Source organism: Bemisia tabaci, chromosome 4, assembly GCF_918797505.1.
Source record: "Bemisia tabaci chromosome 4, PGI_BMITA_v3".
Classification (NCBI taxonomy): domain Eukaryota; kingdom Metazoa; phylum Arthropoda; class Insecta; order Hemiptera; family Aleyrodidae; genus Bemisia; species Bemisia tabaci.
The window spans coordinates 26,374,147-26,395,910 of record NC_092796.1 but is presented as its reverse complement, the minus strand read 5'-3'; the positions used below and the strand labels follow the sequence as shown (position 1 = coordinate 26,395,910).

General features: G+C 41.6%; 1 protein-coding gene across 2 annotated transcripts in view; it reads right to left on the bottom strand.

Moving 5' to 3' along the window:
* Positions 1-11,810: 11,810 nt before the first annotated feature.
* Positions 11,811-21,764, bottom strand: part of LOC109043352 (paired box protein Pax-1) — a 40,319-nt gene continuing 30,365 nt past the window's right edge. For both annotated transcript variants that reach the window (XM_019060542.2, XM_072299573.1), the window contains exon 3: positions 11,811-13,118. In XM_019060542.2, coding sequence (XP_018916087.1) covers positions 12,430-13,118 — 689 coding nt within the window. In that variant the 3' untranslated portion in view covers positions 11,811-12,429. The remainder of the gene's footprint in view (positions 13,119-21,764) is intronic.

The following is a 21,764-nucleotide window of genomic DNA, read 5'->3' as shown; positions in this document are numbered from 1 at the left end:
GTCAACACTAACAAAAGTTCAGTTCCGTAAACCCATCCCTGTTTGGACAAGGCCTTCCATTTATAAAAAACGAACGTTAAAGTTATGAAAGAACAAACATAAATGTGGTTAAAAATGTTAACTTCCACCGCCGCGCCGACCGCACTGTGTTGGCGCAATGCGTGAAGTATTCATGCAGTCTTGTAGGCGCTATGCGTTTCACGCCGACCGCTGCTGACCTGACCACACTGTTTGGCGCAATGCGTGAAGTATTCATGCAGTCTTGCAGGCGCTATGCGTTTCCAGCCGACTGCTGCTGACCGCAGTGTGTTTGACGCAATGCGTGAAGTATTCATGCAGTCTTGTAGGCGCTATGCGTTTCATGCCGACCGCCTCACCGCTCCGTTCCAGGTCAAATTGCGTGTTTGGTTTCTCTCTTAACTCGACTAACTAAAGAGTGTTGTCTCTTGTATCACCGAAAGACGACAAAATTAGAAATTACTATACTTTTACTCTCAGGAAATGAGAGATTTTGTCGCCTTTTCTCGTTTGTAATTTATTTTCTGAATCCGATTTTTTCCTCTCTTTTTTTGATAACTACATTCAAAAAGATTGCAAAATTTGCCGCCCCCTGCATTTTGCCGCCATGGGCCGCGGCCCATATGGCCACCCCCTTAATCCGGCCCTGAGGTGTAACCAGTGGCTTGGCGTGAATTGCGATGCATCGATTTTCACGCCATTTAAACCTATGGTAAAGAATCGATTATTAAGGTGTTCGCTGCGAACACCCTGTCTATCGATCCTTTCCCGTAGATTTAAATGGTATAACAATCGATACATCGCAAAGCACGCCACGCCACTACTGGGTGTAACAGTGTCTCAGTTGGAAAGCTATTCATTTTTAGTTTTAAAAGTACCTGGGAGTGTTGATTAAAAATTGGAAGGAGTGAAGGAGGGGTCAACTGCGCAGCATCTAGACCCAAAAAACGTGGCCAGAGCAGAGCGAGCGACTCTCTCTCGGAATTCGAAAATAGATTTCATTTTTTAAAAACTCCGGAATTTATGCAGATTTGAAATAGTTTCTCTTTTCTGGGCGAGTTTTTTTTTTCTTTCTCTCTTCCCATGCACATGCAATATTCAGTTGAAACGATGTCTGACATTAGTCCGGTACTAAGTCATACGCGTGCCGTGTTTATTGATTCGAAACCTCACGCTGGAAAAAACACACATTGGATCTAGAGTCCAGACTCTTGAAAACATTGACAGGAAAAAGTACTCTTGATTCAATCGGATTTTTGCTTGAATCAAAACGAAATCCGCTTAAATTAAGAGGCTTGGTTCTTGATTTAAGCTGGATTCTGATTGAATCAAGAGTACTTTTTCTTGTCGATGTTTTTAAAAGTTTGGACTCTAGACTTCAATGTGGTTTTTTTTTTTTTTTTTTTTTTTTTTTCAGTGTACAAGGGAGGAAAGCCAGAGGAGTGACGAATGGTATTCTTTGGGACCAGACTACATTCAAAGTTAACAAAAACAACATAATGCATGACATTTTTACGAGTCAGTTTTTCTGGTATGGGTGTGTGCTATGTGACAAACTACAGGTTGCCCTAAGAAGGTTCTGGATTGGGTGCTTTCTGGCAGAAAATCTAGAGGATGCCCTGCCAAATCGTGGGTTGAAGGAATAAGCACTGGGAAAAAAAACACATTGGATCTAGAGTCCAGACTCTTAAAAACATCGACAAGAAAAAATACTCTTGATTCAATCAGATTTAAGCTTAAATCAAGAACCAAGCCTCTTAATTTGAGCGGATTTCCTTTTGATTCAAGCTTAAATCTGATTGAATCAAGAGTCCTTTTTCTTGTCGATGTTTTCAAGAGTCTGGACTCTAGATCCAATGTGTTTTTTTTTCCAGTGAGGCAGGAAATTAGGAGATGCGATATGCCGGAGGAGCTCTTTCATATTCCTCTGGGTTTTGGGGCGCTGTGAAGACTCCAGCACAGAATTTCACTCCAAAATTTTAACGGCGTAGGTAGATAGAAGCGAATGGACCGAGAGGGCGGTTGTCTACTCCGCCGTGCTAAGGAGGAACGCCGTATGAACCATCGTGCGTTGTCAAATTCCTTTCGGAAAAATACGAATTTTCAGGGAAACTTGTGAAAATTTTCCGTCGAATTTTACAAGGGATTTTCTTCGCAATGTGATCCGAAGTATCAGAGAATTTCAGATGGGAATATTCATTATTCGCCTCAAAAATTAATGTTTTGAGATGAGAAAGGCAACTCTCGGATGTTCATACGGCTTTTTTCCTAAGCACAGTACTACTGTGCTAAGAGAAAACGCCGTATGAACTTCACCCGTTGCCAAATCTTTTTTAACAAAACACAATTTTTTGGGAAAGTTCGCAAGTGTTTGTCCTTCGATTCTTCAGAGAATTTTGTTCGCACTTTCATCTAGCTCATCGGAAAATTTCAAGGGGAAACACTCGTAACTTTCCTCAAAAATAAATATTTTCCGAGAGGCAATTTGGCAACACTTGAATGCTCATACGGCGTTTTTCCTTAGCACGGCAGAGTAGTACTATCGAGTCCTCTTCTTCGGGTGTGAAATTCCTTCGTTCCACGTGGCAAGGCTGAACGCCGAACGGGAGTAAAAATAACAGATCCTCCACGACAAGTCGTGGGTTCCGCTCTGCTCCCCCTCCCCCCTCCCTCCCTCCCCCCAGCTTGTAGCGGGAGTCGGGAATCAAAGGACCCGCCTCCCCACCCTCCCGTTCGATTCCGGTTTACTAATTACGAGAGGGCAGGTAAGGGGGCGGCGGTGGGCGGGGTGAATCTACCTAGCAGTTTATTATCTGGTCCCCCGCGACTTAGCGGATCCTCCACCCTGCGCCCCCCGCCCCCCGCCCCGAGGCGCGCGACCCACCTAGCGCCTCCATTGATACATTTACCGGAACGACCTCGAAAAAGACCGCGGAGGCGGGACTTGAGTTCTTTCCTTTCATGAGCCAGCGCTCATGTCGTCTCGCTTGACTTGTCCGGAGCTTTCCGGCTTCCTGGAGCTTCCTTGCGGATGGGTTCCTGCGTTTAAAACGGATTTGAGGCGCGCGTCTCACACGATGGATCAATAAGCCAGGTGCGAAATCAAGGATTCTGATATGGGCTGTTTCCTCAAAATCACAAAGAACACTAGGAGTGCGCGGACAGTTCTTCGGCCTATACGCGATTCCGAGCAACCGGGGACTCAACCTAAGCATTATGACCTTGGGTGCAGGTTTGCAGTAATTTTCACTGAGAGATAGCGCGTTCGCAGTAATTTTTACTGAAAATAGGGAGTTCACATTAATTTTCACTGGAAATAGCGCGTCCGCAATAATTTTCTGAAAATTCAACGCCTCCGCAGTAGTTTTTCCAAATGCAGCTCTTTAAACAATAATTTTTAAAAAGTTCATCTTTTAAGCAGTAATTGTCTTTAAAAAAAAAAAAAAAAAAAAAAAAAAAAAAAAAAAAAAATCAACTCTTACGCATGGTAGTTTTCTCAAAAATTCTACGATTTCAAACTAGTTTCGTAAAAATGAGAGCAACCCCACTAATTTTTACAAAATATGAACATCCTTGTCACAACTTTTCTTAGAAATCAGTGTCTTGAGCATTCACTCTTCAGAGTAAAACATATTTTTTTATTCGTGTACAACCGTACTTCTTTCATCAGTTCTTTTAACCTGATATGTTCGATTATACAAAAGGAACGTTCGGTTACACGGCCTGAAAGTTGAGTTCGACGAACCAAATAGTTGGGATGATATCGGACACCATGTTCCCTTTCATTTTGTGGATATACGATTTTATTTCTTGAAAGTCAACATAGTTTTATCACGTGTTTCGCCCCTCCTAACTTTTCTACCCCGCGTTAAAGTCTCTGAGTCACCCGAAAAGAGTTCACGTTCTCCTTCATTTCGTGGACATGCAACTTTACCCTCTTGGAAGTCAAAATAGTAGTAACTAATCAGGCGTTTCGCCCCATCGCTCCCATATGGCACAAAAAGGGGGGGGGGGAGGGTGAAGTCCCTAAGTCATCTAATGTTCAATGGATTTGTATGTTACGTAATTTTTGGCACTGACTATATAAGATGTCGTCCAAAGTATTTCCTTGAGCTCTATTCAGTACGTAGATCTGTTACAGCACATCATTACTGTTCCTCTTTATTTTGCAGTGTAACTAATAACCGTTTTTCTAGGAATTTGCGCAAAAATATCCTTATTCATTCCACAATGTTTTCAGCAAATTTCAAGAGGGCGTTTTTGGGGTATGTTCTTTAAGAGAAAAATTAAAAAACCAGAGAATTTTAAACGTCAAAATGGAGTTACACATTTTCTTTTCTTCAATTATTTTCTGTGGGTGTGTTTTCCGAAAATTTCATGGCATATTAAGGGTTTTTCGAAGGTTTTTGACCCATCCAGAAAAATTCATGGTGAACTCCAAGTGGACCAGACCTGCAAGAATGTTCACTTTCATATGGACTTCATTTTGCAATGAGGAACTACGATTTCCGGCTCACCTGTGAAAAGACTTATGTGCATGAGGAGACTGATGGTACATTCGTTATTTCTAAACTGTGCCAGAAATTGTGATGCCTAATTGCAAATGTAGCCCATATTGCCCATTGGTTCTAAAGTGTGGTTGCGTGTAAGGCCTTATTGTAAAATGCAGTTCAGATGAGACTGGAAGTAGTATGTTATTACAGTGGCCTCAAAAGCATGTTAACATGAAAGGTTATTAACTTCTGCGCCAGACTTAGCATGCCCTAATCATTTGGCGATAAGGTGAGCACAGATAGTGATTGACTATCATGTGCCAATTTCTGAGGTGGCTATATAAACATTGCATAACAGAGGATAAAATTGTAATTGAACTCATGCAGGCGTAAAATGGTTCCTAATTGGCCTGAACGCAGTATATTCCATTATGACTTCCCACTTCTTGCGCCGTTGTCAGTTAGGCTGTGTGGACAAATTATGGATTCTCAAATGCAGCCATACATACGACTTAGATTTTTAGGTCACTCTTCAGATACTTACAACTGTCCCGAAAACTAGTCGTCCCATTTTTACGATGACGGTTGGTAAAAAAAATACCTGAAGGTGATTCGACGGTTGCCATTTTTTGTGTCAAAGCGACGTGCGATTTATCGCATCAATTCGTTCCATAATTTCAGCCACTTGTCATTTTTTTCGAATTTGGAGCTCGCACCTCTGTTGTCATGAGACTTAGTTAGTCTCATGACAACAGAGTAGTCTTTGAATATTTTAGTCTCAGAGACTAAAATATTCATGTACCAAATTCGACAAAGGAATTCAAGGTATTAAAGGCAGGGTTTTTTTCAGAGGAGAAATATCGCATTCGAGCAGTGCAGTTTGAATTTGACTAAATTACTAAATGACAGTAATTACTAAAACCTTATGGTTTTAGTAATTTTTGGATTTTGAATACACTCTTCTAGAATTCATAAAAGTTCCACTTACCTCTATCCTTTAAGATACTCCTCAAATTTGCAATCGCAATTTTTTAGGGATTCTACATTTCGAGCTCCTTGCAACTTGGGAGAAAACGGGAAGTTTTCAACTCTCATACCTTTCATGGTAACTTTATGTAAGGACATATTTTTTTATTTACTAACTTAAAAACTCAAGTACTACAACAGTACAGGAAAACAGGACCGGATTTATCATACGCCTATATAGACTATAACCTTAGGGGCGCAAATTTTTTGAAAATTCCAAAACGTAAGTACCTACGCGTCTTTTGTCACATTTCACTTTTAAAAAAAAACAGTTCTTTTTCCTTGCGTTAAACTGTTCGAAACGGATCGCCTTAAAATATTTTGAAATCGTGTTTTTTGATAGTAAATTAAATATTATAGTAAATTAATATTTTGAAATCGTGTTTTTTGATAGTAAACTTTTTTCCTATTACCTTACATCTTCCATCTGGGGAGGAGAGTTGTTTTTCGGACAACCCCCCGCGATAGCACCTGCCTTTAGGGGCGGCAAAGAAAGTTCAGCCTATAGGAGCGATAAGAATGTAGATCCGGCCCTGTATGACAGTGTGGCAACATGTCATCTTTTCTTCGATAAAAGTCTGCAGACATTATTCAAACTTTGCGATAACCTCTTCTCAAAAGTTGAAAAAAGTGGAGAGGGTCATCATGACAGTAAAAATAGGACCCAATTAGTTGAATAGAATGAATTCAAAAACTTGTTCTCGGCTCTAAGCATGTGCGGGTAATTTTAAGATAGCGGGAATGGTAGTGTCGTCAGTTTGATTTTTAATGATTAAAAAAATGTAAGGCACATTAATTGAAATCGTTGAAAATTAATAATCATCGTTAAAAATTGTTGAGGATAGTGGCCTAGCTTGGGTCATAAGTTCATGCAGAAAAGTGAGAGAAATAGTCAATTGGACTGCATTTTGCAATTTGGACCTATAAATTCCGGCCCGGTTTAAAAACAACGTATGTGCCATTAGTTTCCCTATGCACATAAGTGTTTTTTCAGATGAGCCAGAATTTATAGATCCAAATTGCAAAATGCAGTCCAATTAGTCAACGCAAATCGACACATTTATAGATCACAAAATGTCCTGTCAGTTACGTGTAATTAACAGAAAAAAATTGTGTATCAACGTGGTTACCGACTTTCCTGGATTTCATTAAGAAGTCATTTTCTTCAGAGGTAAAATTATTTGCAAAGGTAATACAGTTATATTTTTCAAATAATTTAAAAGAATCAAAATTTTCAGCGTCCTCACATTGACAACGATGAAAAATCAACGCAGTCAAACTATGATACTGATTTGACTGGTGCACTATGACCGTAAATATTATAAAAGGATAAAGAAAATTGATATGAAAATATAAATTGATAAACAATGTATTTACATAAAGTAATCGTAAAAAATATATAATACATAAATCGCAGGTAAAATTGTTCTCTTAAGGCTAAAAATTGATCGTCAGCACAATTTGCAATGAATTGAAAAAAGACAAACAGAAAAATAAAATTGTACAAAAATTTCTCGCAATTATATTGCAAAACTTATAAAATAAAGTTACAAGTTCGTTCTTTACTTCTGAAAGTAAAAAAGTGAAACAGTAACCGAACTAAAACCTAATTAATTTTATATTGCCACACAATAATTATTCTGATGAGTTTTTGAAACCAAAAAATGAAGGAAACTTTTAAAGGTTGCCATAACGCTGTAACAATTTCACTGTAAGGGGCACGGAATAATTCATTACTTTGCATTGTTTCGAATAGCTAAATGTTGAGTATTTATGGGGTCATGCTCAATATGATAAAAGTTGTACAGCAACATAAACTAAACGTAGCATTATAACAGAACCGAAAATCGATTTTAGTGAGGCAAGCTACTTCACCGAGAATCGATTGTTTTACATACATTTAAATGGTGGAAAAACAGAGTTTCCAACCAGTGGCGTGGCGTGAAGGATCGATTATCGATATTTCTCCATTTGAAGCTGTAGTATAGAATCGATTATCAAGGTGTTCGTTGAGAACACCTTGATAATCGATCTTTTTCTATAGATTCAAATGGCAGATCAATCGATGTATCGCAAAGCACGCCACGCCACTGTTTCCAACCCTTAAGAATCGTCCCTGATTGAGCGCAGCGTTTACAAAAGAGAACCAGGCTCTGGGACCAAAAAGGTCACCTTCGTCAGGCAAGGAGATCATAGGTTTTTATCATAGGTTTTTATGGGTTTTTATTTTTAGGTTTAGGTTTACAGTGGCGTGACGTACTTTGCGATCTATCGATTGATCTGTCATTTAAACCTATGGTAAAGGATCGATAAACAGAGTGTTTGCGACGAACACCGTAATAATCGATTCTTTACCATAGCTTCAAATAGGGAAACCTCGATAATCGATCAATTACGCCTCGCCACTGATTCAATGAACAAGCTGAGTCGGACTGAGAAGAAGGTTCCTCCATCATCATCATTCAACTGGAGATTCCTAATTATTAAGGATCATTCATAAAATAATTACGTTGGGATAATGTTGAAAATAAGAATTTTAGATCCCCCTTTCCCTTCCCTCATTTGCATCACGAACCTACCTCGCGGCTGTGCATCCCTCCTGAAAAATTAAGTCACTCTTTGATGGACCCATCCCTTCTCTATTAATGTCATAAATCGGTTCTCTTTATGGGAACTTTCGCTGTTCACCGACATACGTGGTTTCAGAGTTTAGCAATCAACATAATTAAAATGAACGAATGTCAATCGATGATTTGGCTCCCTTACTGGATATGAATATCTTAGGACGTTAAAAAAAAACTTGGTCCCAGAATGTAAAATTGTAAACTACGAAGTTTCGGACAAACCTTGTGTTTATCAAGTTGACGTAGAAAGAAATGCTTTGGATTGGTGCATTCAAAGAACAAAAAAAAATCTCACATAAATGCATTCATCTAGAGTTTAACGTATAGTGAGCAATCTGAGCAAGGCTTTTCATCAAACGGAATTCCTGGTCATAAGGGTGTTTCTATACATTTAAAAGGGATTTCTGTTGGTGGATTAAGTTTTAGGGCATTTTACCACCTTCAAGTCACTAGGCATCAGTCACGGGATGTTCAATAACTGTCCTAAAAAACAATACCGGGGCTCTCAGGGAAACTGAACACTTTCCTCAAGGAAGAATGATTGAAAAGTGATGGTGGAAAAATTTGCCTGTCTTTTGTTGAAGTCGTTATTCTGCTAAGGTAACTTGTGTGATTTTTCGACGTTTCACACAGAAGGAAGGGACATTGAGTAAAAATAACCGATACAATAAATTTTTCAGAGTAGATATCCCCATAACTTAAACCAAACATAGGCAATTGAAACGTGAAAAATTAGTAGGAACCTTGATAAAGGGTACAACTTTTAAGAAATAGAAAATAATCAGATCTGAAAAGTCCACAAGTCATTTCAAATAAGAAAGGCCGTAATCTTGCAATGATATTCGGCCTGTATTTATAGCTGTGGTAACTTTACGGTCTCTTTAGGCCATGAAAATACACTAATTAAAAAAACATCAAAGCTTAACGGAAAACTATGAAAACAGCTCTAAAGCGATCGATACAGATCACTTTAAGGCACACGTAAGGTCACTTTAGGTTTTAAATCTCCTATAACATATTCGTTTCAATGTTCGAGTACACTTTGGTAAACATAGGCGTAGCTAGGCCATTTTGCTGGGGGGGGCCTGGCCCCCCACCACCGGGGGGTCTGGGGGGTATGGAATACCCCCCAGGTCAGCGGGGGGTCCGGGGGGCCTCCCCCGGAAAATTTTTGAAATTTTAACTCTATTTGAGCGCATCTCGAGGCACTTGTGGCGTTAATCTTCCTTCAATTTCTGCATAAAATTCACCCAGTTTTATGCATTTTAAGGTTAAAATACTTTGAAATTGTTGCATTCAACAGGTTATTCCATTTATTTTCTCACTTTTAACCACTCATTTGTGTGAAAATTGCGAAATAAATGTTTAGTGAATGCCAGAATCATTGTTCTGTATTAGGAAAAGCCCATGCAAAGTAAAATATAATATAATGAGCAAGACGTAACTATGAACGAATGAGCATTTGTCATGTACCAAAAAATAAAGATATGAATTATGAATTAGAAAAAAATCGATTGCATCCAGATTTTTTAGAGCAATTCAACTGAATAATGAACAGAGAAGAAAAAACTAACCGTTCGAGCGCGAGATTTTAAGTAAAAACTATGTGCATTAAGAGTGATAAATTTCATTGATTCATAATTTTATTTTACACTCTGATTTTTCCTCGTTAATTAGAGGTAATTGAATAAACAAAGCAGGATGGAATTAATGTTAAAGATGTTAAAGATGGTGTTTTTGCACCATCCAGAATTTCTGGGGGGGGCCAGATGATACTATTTCCAATTTTGGGGGGGGGGCAGGCCCCCCCTGGCCCCCCCCCCCTTCCTACGCCACTGAAAAAACATGTTGATTTATGATATGTTACTCTGATGCAATCAGTTACTTACGGATTCAATATGAATATGATGTCTTATGGGACTGGGACCTGAGAAACAAATTCGTTCCAGAAAATAATCGTAGCAGATTGAATGGATGTTAGAAATCATAGGCGGATCCAGACACCACAAAGGGGGGGGGGGGAGTCAAGGGGGCTTCTCCAGAAATTTTTCGAAATTTTACAGCATCCGATATGCAGTTTGAGCCAATTTTGACAGGAATATGTATAAAATAAGGGTCAAATATAAGGGTCCTTCATCTCTCCTTTGTTCCTTACTTTTTTCCTCGCAATCATTTTTCTTTCTCATTTTATCAGGCGAACGGGGGGAGGGGGGCCCCACTCCCCCTACCCCTCTGGATCCGCCTATGTTAGAAATACTGTTCTTAACGTTGGAAACTGCAAGACAAGACTGAAATTGTGTCAACGTTGGATCAACGTTTTGTGCATTTGTTTCATTGGGTCGGTGAATCGTTTGCTCGCAGATATCCAATAGATGCCGGTTATTACCGATCCAATAGCTTTCGGACCATTCAACTAGATGAGAATTTCAGATGGGGACGCAAAGTAAGAAAATTAACCAATCACGTTACATCATTAACAGTTAAATCCTATCACGCCTTACCGACAAATTTTAACTTTAGGACCTGAAATAGGCCCGTTTTCAGTTCTGATGAAACTCAACGGGGATTCTACCGATGCTTGCCTTTAACAACGACCACATTTCGGTTTTAGCCTCGGTGGGACCGCAACGTCGCACTCTCGTGCGAAGGGAAAACGCGTATAAACATTCGAATGTTGGGTAATTTACTATGATAAAACACATATTCTCTAAGAACTTATGAATATTTATCCTCCAATTTTTCAGAGAATTTCCCTGGTAATTTAATCTGAATCATCTAAAACAGTCGCAGAAATCTATACTATAAGCTCCGAGACCTCCTAATTTTACGAAACTGGTGACGCTTAGTTCCAGCGTTCTACCGGGCCGATTTTCATGATTTTTGCGGCAATCGACGGGCAATTGTCTCTAGATTAGCCAACTCTTTTCAGATTTTCAAAATATGGCCCAGGTTTTTTTATATTACGTGGTAAAGTTGCGAATTCTCTCATAAGAACAATGTAAATTTATACTTTTTGTCATAGTTCGTTTGAGCGTTCTACCGGGCCGATTTCCATGATTTTTGCGTAGATCGTCAGGTAATTGGCCCTAGATGTGCCCGCTCTAATTAGATTTTGGAAATAGGACCCAGGTTTTTTCAAAATCACGTTATAAAAGTGAGTAACTTTACAGAATGCTCCGGGACTGCTGCCGCTATGCGCGGGAGGATGCGCAGTGGTCGAGGAGGTTGCGCAGTAGCTGGGTAGCCTGCGCATCAGCTCTACACTTATCTACACAAGATTCGCACCTACGACTTCATGGCGAGCGGTGGCCGAGTCGTCTAAGACGTCGAATGCGTAATCTATATCCGCAGCGTGGGTTCGATCCCCGACACATGAAATCTGAATTATTACCTGACTATCATTGTTCATTGTTTTATTGCAATATTTCATCAAGCAGTCATTCCAAAACGCGTCCTTTTAATTTTAAAGTAATTTAAAGTAAAGTTTAAAATTAAAGTATACCTCATATCGTATTTTTTTAGGAGAAAAATAAAACTAACACTGATAGGAGGGTAAAAATGGGGCCGCGAAGCGGCCCATTGATGGCGCGGAGCGCCTTCAGGGGGTTGGGCCGCGTAGCGGCCAGGGGGCGTAGCCCCCTAGTATTATCATAATTTCCTTGAAAATGCTCTCTTCATCGAGAGAAATTCGGCAACATTCGAATGTTTATACGGCGTTTTTCCTTGGCATGGGAGCACAATTCTATCGAATTCTCTTTAGCCTGGGTCACACGATCAAATTAAAGTTAGTCAAACAAGCGAGGTTAGAGTTCTGGTTGGTTCTGCGAATACCAATCAGAGAAATTGAAACGCTGGGTGCAGAAAGGGCATTTCCTGATCACAGTGTCTCAAAATCTCAGCTAAAGTTTCATGCATTATAATGAAAGCAAATGTATGTAATTTGTCGCAGCAATTTTACAGAATATTTTTTATGATTTTACAGTGCTGAAAATGTAAAATTTCAGAAAATTCACTCAATAGTTTTTTCTCTAAAATAAAAATTAGCCTCGGAGATTCTGAAACACCGCAACCAAGAAATGTCCTTCCCCCAACGCCTCAATTACTGTCCCCGGTATATTTCGAAAGTCTAGAGATCTCAGATCGGTATTCGCAGAACGAGTCAGAATCCTGGCCTCGCCGGATTGACGGCTCAGTTTGATGGTGTGACCCAGACGTGTGTTTTTCTACTGGTCGGAGTCGTTATCACAAAAGAAGGGGGAGTGGTACCCCTAACTAGGAGGCGGCGCCTGATTAAGGTACATATGGTGGTAATAATTCTGCGGACTAGTGACACCGGGCTCGGAGCAGAGGTGCTGCTGCTGATGGTGGGCGAGGTACTCGGACATGGCATGCGCGGAGTTGGGCCAGTAGGGGGTGCGGATGGATGAGCTAAGCGAGGGGGCCATCCCCATGGACGTGGGCGAGTGAGCCGTCGGGGCGTAGGGGTTGTACGTCGGGTAGATGGAGTTGTAGATGGCGTGGTGGTGACTGTGCTGGGCCACCTTGGAGCCGATCTTGTTCCTCAGGATCCGGCTGATGGAGGAGACGGAGGGGACGTTGGTGCGGTCGCAGATCCCGCGGGAGAGGAGCCGGTCCCGGATCTCCCAGGCGAAGATCCCGGAGTCCTCCTGCTTGAGCTTCTTGATGAAGGCCACCACTTTGGGGGTGGTGACGCGGGGCTTGCTCCCGCCGATGGCGCCCGGGAGGATGGAGCCGGTCTCGTGGTAGCGGGCCAGGATCTTGGAGACGCACCCGTGGGAGACCCGCAGCTGCCGCGAGATGTCGCACGGTCGGATCCCCAGGTGGGCCAGCTCCACGATCCGCCGTCGCACCTTGTTCGGCAGCGGTCGACCGTTCACGAACAGGCCGCCCAGTTGGTTCACCTCGCCATACGACTGCCCGCAGCTATCGCCGTTTCCTGAAACAAAATAAGAAAAAAAAACCCGGTTAAGAATATCATTACTGAAAGCTCTTCGGACCCCTAAATTTTTCATTTCATTTTCATCACCGTTCAGTGCATCGTTCAGTGGAGCTCTTGCAGAAGGCGCGATGCGGTCTGTTTGTTCCAGTGGCGTGGCGTGAATTGCGATATATCGATTGTTATGCCATTTAAACCTATGAAAAAAGATCGATTATTAGGGTGTTCGCAGCGAACACCTTAGTAATCGATTCTTTACCATAGCTTCAAATGGCGAGATATCGATGATCGATTATTCACGCCACGCCACTGGTTTGTTCGGCCGCGCAGTAATCAGGAGGCGTACCCAGGGCCGGATTTACCGACTTGCCGCCCTGTATTTTACCGCCCCCGTCTCATTCGTTAAGTGAACGTGCCGGTGGGGGAGGGGTGTATGAGACGCGTTTACTGGTGTTGGGCACGTTTTTTGTGAAAGCCCTGTCAACACTAACAAAAGTTCACGGAACATGATGCGAAATTAAGTTTCGTAAACCCATCCCTGCTTGGACAAGGTCTTCTATTTATAACAAACGAACGAAAAAATTATAAAAGAATAAACATAAATATGGTTTAATAATTTTAACTTCCGCCGCTGCGCCGACCGCACTGTGTTTGGCGCAATGCGTGAAGTATTCATGCAGTCTTGAAGGCGCTATGCGTTTCACGCCGACTACTGCTGACCGCACTGTTTGACGCAATGCGTGAAGTATTCATACAGTCTTGTAGGCGCTATGCGTTTCAAGCCGACTGCTGCGATCGCAGCGCGTCGAGGCACTGCGTGCGTATTCATCTCAGTCCTCGTCCTCATTGCTCTCCGCGCGCGCCGCTCCGTTCCAGGTCAAATTGCGTGTTTGGATTTTAAAGTGATTACTGAGATCAAGCGCTAGGAAATCAGTCGCCAAAACTGTTGAAGAGCTTTACATGTATACAGAGGATTCAAGGTTAAACGGCCAGACTGCATGAGCATGTTCTATGGTTCAAAATAAGACTTTTTTGATGTATAAAGGTTTTTCCAAAAGTGCCCCCAGGTGGAGCTACGCCCCTCCCCCACCAAAAAAATCGAAAGTAAATCGTTTTTCCTGAATTTTGGCAACGGTTGTGAACCAAATCTCACAAAAATGTATACTCCCCTGTGCGTTTATGCCCTGAATTCATGAATGATCCAAAAAAATTCGAAATCTCAATTTAAAGAGGGAGTTTGGGGGTGTTTCGGCTCCTGCAATCTGGCCGTTTAACCCTGGATCACCTTGTATACACTGGCAGCTAAAATTTTATTTCAGAAAAGGGAAGGGCTCCTGAAGCAGCTGCAATGTCTTTCAATTAAAGTACAAAACGGTGGAACCGTCATAACCGCCGCGACGCCACCAAGTTGTTGTTTTTCATCGCCAGGAGAGCGCCAGTTGCTGCACGCAAATCAAATTAATAGTCAGGCAATAAGTTGTGAGTGCAAAGTTGCGATAAATTAAAGGTGCATGGTCCATTGATAAAAAGATACGTAAATGTGAGAGGAGCGGGTAACGAGTGAAATTCGCATCAATAACCCACAATGACCCCTGGCCGCTCCCTTCCCCGCGCATCCTGTGCCTTGACCCCCTTTTTCGTTTTCACGAGTTGCTGCCTTTGCGCTCATCCGTGATCGTTCTCTGATCTCGTTGCACCTCTGCCCTAAGAGCGTATCTCAATTGCCATGTGAGCCTTAATCTCCGCATAACTCTATATGCTTTCCGCGGATCATGCTTAAGTAGAGATACGCTCCTTATGTCAGAGAAAGGACGTTGTAAGCTGCATAGTGTCACTCTTTCCTCTCATCTATCCCCTCCCCCTCTCTACTATTTCCTCTCCCGGTTCTATCTCGTACACCTCCACTAGACTCCTCGTTCGAGATCTCTGTGCTATGCTGCTTTAACTTCCGGTATCTAAAGTTATTGCGCTAATAAGAAATGTAGATGCTCTCAATTATTAATACGTACCGCATATTCCACACGCAGCCGGATCCGGACACCTCAAGGAGGGGGGGGGGCGGAGGGAAGTTCCGGGGGGCTTCCCAAAGAAAATTTTTCGAAATTTTAAAGCATCTAATACGCAATTTGAGCCCATTTCGTCGAGAACAATTTATCCTTTGTCTTCTTTGTCTATTGCTTTCATAGGCTGATCCAGGGGACAAAGGGGTGTCATACGCCCCCCCCCCCCCCCGCGAAAAATGACACAGAAAAAGAGAAGGAAAAAAGAAGGAGGGACCGGAGGAAAGACGTTTACATTTGGTCATTATTCGTGACAAAATTGACTCAAATAGTGTATTACATGTTTTAAAAATTCAAAAAAATTCTGCCCCCCCCCCCCCCCCGTTCGAAGTGTCTAGGTCCTCCTGATTGCGTTGCCTATCAATTTCAATGATCAAGAGGGGTTGGGAACAATCAAGTAAAGTCCATTTCTAAGTGTTTTTTCCAAATCTGATGTGAGAAAACCCCTCTGCCCCCCCCCTTCCCTTCTTCTTCTTCCGCGCGAGTCGGACACACGAATGTTTGAACGAGGATATCGCGCGGATGAATCGCCGTAATCCATTAATAACTTGAACCCCACGAGAGCGTAGAAATACACGCTCACCAGGGGTCACCATTCAGTGGCGTGGCGTGAATTGCGATATATCGATTGTTATGCCATTTAAACCTATGGAAAAGGATCGATAAACAGGGTGTTCGCAGCGAACACCTTAATAATCGATTCTTTACCATAGGTTTAAATTACATAACAATCGATGTATCGCAATTCACGCCACGCTACTGAGAGTGTCGTCACGTCTCTTCAGCGGGAGAGGAACGCAATGAGGCGCATCAATCCACGAGTGAGCTGACTAAACAGACATCATCGTGGGTTTTACAAATTAGAATCCATGTTTTATCGAACGGAACCTGTTCGGGTTTTGGCGAGGAGCGGCGGAGCGGGCAAGGCACCCGATTTAGAGGGCGGGCGACCAGCGGCCCGCCTCCTCCGAACGGATTCAACCGCCGTAAATCAGATCCGAGGAGTTTGAAGAATGGCTGCTGTCCTGTCTTGTTTCTTGTTGCGTCCGTCGGGCCATGCCTTCGGACGTGCTGTTGCCGTTCCAAGACTCGTGGAACGTAATCGGCACTTGATTTACACTGAAAGTCGCTCGTTTTTAAATGAAATGACAGGCTCAGAAGTTGGAGCTGACGAGAAAAACCTCGTGCGTGGGACCCGAAGTTTAGGTCATATGGATCCCTGATAGTTTTCGGATTGAGCATCTGAACACTTAAGGTCTAGCTGTCGAGGTTCGGATCACACATCTGAAACTTCAGTTCTTACATCTGAAGTACTTCAGATGTGAGAACCGAAGTTTTTCGGATGTGAAACCGAAGTGCTTCAGATGTAAGAACTGAAGTTTCAGATGTGTGATCCAAACCTCGACAGCTGGACCTAAAGTGTCCAGATGCTCAATCCGAAAACTTCAGAGATCCATATGACCAAACTTCGGTCCCACGCACGAAGTTTTTTTTCTCCGTGTAAATGAAATGACATGGCCCAGAAGTTGGAGCTGGGTGCTTTCCCTCACTGGGAAAAAGTATCTCAGATCCAGAGTTTTAAAAAAATTGACAAGAAAAAATATTCTAGATTCAATCGGATTTTGCTTGAAGCAGAAGGAAATCCGTTTGAATGAGAATATGTTCGGAAAAATTTTAATGGGGGGGGGGTTGCCACGTGGTATATTTTTTAATTTTTTAAAAGCGTTAATTTACAATTATTCTTGGGTAAAGTTTACGCGCTGCGTCAAACTGGGGAGTTTTCGCGAGATGAAACTCACGCAGTTAGTAATTAAGCACCCCATTACCTCAATAACCTATATCCGGAAAAAAGTGTAACGGGTTATCCCATTATTTGTTGGATCATATATTTGGACATTTCCAATTAATTTTGGTGGTACCGCAACATAATTGGTTTATCGCAACATTTGGGGTAGTAATCTAATTCATTGGGGTGCTAGGTACCACAATTAATTGAGATCGCATTTTGCAAAAGGAACTAAGAGCATTCCATATGTTGCTAGAATTGTGCAACTTACATCCTTCGCAATAAAATTACTGAAATCATGCAAAAAATGAAATTTGAAAAGGTAAGTTTCCTTTTGAATTTATAGTTTATTGGAAGGAAAGATGAAACTTGTTTAGAGGATCAGTTTACATTTGCAAGGTAAAAAAGTTGCACAATCCTAGCGACATGGGTATGCCCTTTTTTCCTTCTTGCAAAGCGCAAATGCAATCCAAGTAGAATCGTCCGAGTTGGAACTTACCAGTACCTCCTTTTTTCCGTGAAAAATATGAAATTTTCATATTACAAACCTAATAGGTTTTAATTTTAATTTTCAATAATTTAATTTTTAAATTGAATTTTCATCTAGCTAAGCTAATTTGAAAACTATAAAATGAGGGAGCTTTTCCGCACAAGCTGTCACGTAATTAAAAATTTAGAAAAAAAATAAATAAATTATCTCACTTGCGACGAAATTCCTTGGTGACGGCAGATACGTTTCGAGCTACGGCTCATCATCTGTGCGACTCGCGCGTGGTCAACGCGCGACACAATGTCGCATGCGTCTGCTGATACCAAAGAACTTCGCCACAAGTGAGTTATAATTTTTTTTTTTAAATTTTTTAATGAATTCGAAAGCGTGCATGAAACGACAACAACGGCTCTTGCCCACGGTGTGAAGGGTAGTCTCTGTGCCCGGACCATGTGCCGAAAAATGTGTGTTGGCGCGAAACGCAGCCGCAGTTGCCGGATCGGCCCCAAAATTCGAACGATCATCCGCGGAGCCAGGGATTTCCCAGGGAAACGTGGCAGGGGCGGGCAGGAGGCAGGACCAGGGATCGCGGGCGCTCGGAAGGAGATGATAAATTAATTACGGGATCCGGCTCCCGGGCTCCCGTGTCTGTGCGAATGTTCCGATCCGTGTCCGCGCCTCAAACGATGCGCACATTTCGCACGGCGAAACGAAAACAACCCACTTGCATACTGAAACATAGTGTAGATACGCGGTTTTGGTTCGGTTCGGCGGAATGTTCCTTGGTGAACCGGGCGGGCGGGACGGGTAAACAAGAGGTGCCCACAAGCGTGTCCCTGTTTTACGGCTCGTCAGCTCCGAATCCAAGATTTATCAGGCACTTGATTTCGTCTCCTCCGGCTCGATATGACAGCGGAGTGGCTGGCGTAGGGATTGCAGCAAAGTGGACTCGAGACTGGAGAGAATACTGTCGTGCTAAAGAAGAACGCCGTATGAACATTCGAGAGTTGCCAAAATTCCTTTGATAAAACGTTTATTTTTGCGGTAGGTTATGGATATTTTTCCTTGACATTTTCAGGAACTTCAGGTAAAACTGCGAACAAAATTATCTGAAAAATTGGAGGAAAATATTCATGAGTTTACCAGGAAATCCGTGTTTTACCATAGGAAATATGGCAACGCCTGAAGGTTCATGCGGCGTTCTTCCTTAGCACGGCAGAATACTCCCGTGCTGAGGAAGAACGCCGTATGAGCCTTCAGACGTTGCCAATTTTCCTCCGATATAAACCGAAACTACTGCGAAAATTGCGTGCATATTAGTTTCCAAAATTTTCAGAAAATTTTGAACGCAATTAATTCTAAAATATCTGAACATTTCAAGTAATTGTGAGCATTGATGTTGTCAAAGTAAATGTTTTATCAAGGGAAATTTGGCAACTCTTGAATGTTCATACGGCGTTCTTCCTTAGCACGGCAGAATATACGTAGACGAGATCATAATTGAATGACTTTCTTGCCGAATTCGTCGTTCTCCTCGCGAAAGAACGTAACTACACTTCAATGTTGCCGAATTTCCCCTCGCAAATTGCATTTGTCCCAGCAGAATTTAGGGCGTTTCTGAGTGAAAATTTCACTGATTTTTTCTCTGATCACATGCAAAAATCAGAACAATTTTGGACGAAAATTGCACAGGTGTATTCTTGTAAGGAATCAAATTGTCTCGGTCAATTTTGCAACCTTGGAATGGAGTTGCGTTCCTTCGTGCGGGAAACGCCGCATTGAGGGTAAGGACCGGAGACAAAGAGAGACTCTTCACTGGCCTCTGGACGATAGATGGAAATTTTTTCTTTCGGGGGAAAAAACTTCCTTGTGGACAGTTATAAAGGTGCAACAAACGTCATCGCCCTTTTTTCAGCTGATGACCTACGCACTAGGTGAGTCAGACCTAAAAAGTGGAAAAAGAGGAGGAACCGAATGTTAAGAGAATTATTTCAAACAACTACACCTAGCGATCCCAAGCAGGGTTAAATTGACCAAAATATGGTGCATACGAGCTTTAAATAAAAGCCTACAAATACAAGCCTAAAAAAGAATCAGGCATCAAATTGGAGAAAAAATAAAAATAAAAAAACGAATGTCAACACAACCGAGAATAAGAGAGACGTATTCAGACCTCGTTTTTAAACATTTCTCCGGGGTCTGAGCGACATCTCATCGGCAGTATGGAGCGAGGCATTGCGGGTTCACGCATGCCGGCACGCCTCACGCCATCGCGCCTTCAATTTCGCAGATGCAACAAGGACATCCATCAAGCACGAATAGTTGTATCTCTGCGCCGGCGTCAGCGCAAGTCCTTTCTCTTGCTCTATTTCCATGTTGTGTTGGTTCAGTTTGTCTCAAATTAGTATATACTTCCACGTTTTTTATGGAGGTCAATTTAATGCGCCCGCCTGCATTTTTTTTTTTTTTTTTTTAAATGTTTTGAGTCTTGTTTGCTTGAAGGACGTTTCAATTTTCCTTCCTTTTAATCTTATTGAACTTCCAAAATTTTACCTAACTAATTTATAATTTATTTATGAATACTTAGTTAACATCATAACATCACTTACAGATTCTTTGTGAACGAATGCATAGAGTTAAAGTTTACCTCTACATAAAGTGCATACAAATGTCGACAACTGAATTACGATTTATGCGAATCTTTCAAGCAACGCTCAGCTTGATTTCTCAGTAATGTAAAAAATCAGAACTCGCCACGAGTAGATAGCCCACATCTGCTTTAATTTTGACTCAAGATTAACATCACTACGGCAATTTTATATAGTACAAAAACTATCGGCTGTCATACGAGTTTTCAAGCAGCGCTTAAATTAATTTCTCATTAAGGTAAAACATCAATTACCAGAACTTAACACAAGGAGATCGCCTACACCTGCTTTAATTTTGACTCAAGATTAATACTACGGCAATTTTAGTAAGAAAATTATCGGCTGCAGTTGTAGAATTTTGCGGGCTCCACGGATTGTAAAAGTTTGAGCGAGCGCAATCAGAGTTGGGCGTTAATAAGCGTACCAGTGCCCCATTAGTGCCGCGCGCTAATTGAGTAATGACTACGGGATCGTAATGGCTCGACTCTAACGAGCCAATCGACTGGAATATTCGCACGTTCACGCCGCGAGTGCTTACCTGCAACAGCCGTTACGAGTTTTATTCGAGGATTTTATGATTGAAATACGGCGTTTTGCCGATCGATAATAGTGCAGCGCCCAGCCACCGGCCGGACTGGGTCTCAGATTAGGATTAGACCTATTGAAAGAAAAACACGGCTTTTCTCTACCAAGGCTCCACCTAAAGTGACTTTAACCTATTTAAAGTGGGATTTATTTTCGGCAATTTTCGGAAATTCAGTGCACCCATTACATGTCCGTCAAAAGTTCCGGAATTCGGAACTTTTTTGTTTCGATTTCTCCCACACTGGAAAAAAAACACATTGGATCTAGAGTCCAGACTCTTGAAAACATTGAAAAGAAAAAGGACTTTTGATTCAATCAGATTGAAGCTTAAATCGAAAGAAAATCCGCTCAAATTAAGAGGCTTGATTCTTGATTTAAGCTTAAATCTGATCGAATCAAGAGTATATTTTTTCTTGTCGATGTTTTTAAGAGTCTGGACTCTGGATCCAATGTGTTTTTTTCCAGTGCATTCCATGACCGTCAAAAGTTCTGGGATTCTTGCTAATTTTTTTCGAAAGCTCCAATAAAGTTCCGGGAAATGCGAAAGATCCGGAACATTTCGGGAATTTCAAAAGTCCCGGGAAAAATTCCGGAAAATCTCGAAAGTTCCGAAACTCGGTGCTAGTTCCGGAAAATGGGAGCACTGCGGGGATTCATGAAAGAATGTGTTGGATTTACAAAGGCATTTCCGGTTCAGAGTAGAAATAAAGCTAATTGGTGATACATTTTATGGAGAGCGAAGGTTACTTTATTTTTTTGATTGCTATTTCTACCTCAGTTTATGAGGTAGGCAAGAATAAGTCCTATATCCATGATACAAAAGAAAATAAATTCGAAGAAATGCAGGTTGCGTCGTTCTACGCTAATAACACACGACAATATGACATTCTCGTGAAAGATTTGCGGAAAATTTCTAAACTGGGCTCTTACTCAAAAAAATTAATCGATATTTTTCAAAACTCTCAACCATCTCAAGAAAATGACCGAAGATTAGATATTTACATTTTACTATCCAAACTAAATTAAGTTTTTCCTTAGTAAAATTTGTAAAAAAAATTGAGCTAGAACAAATAATAA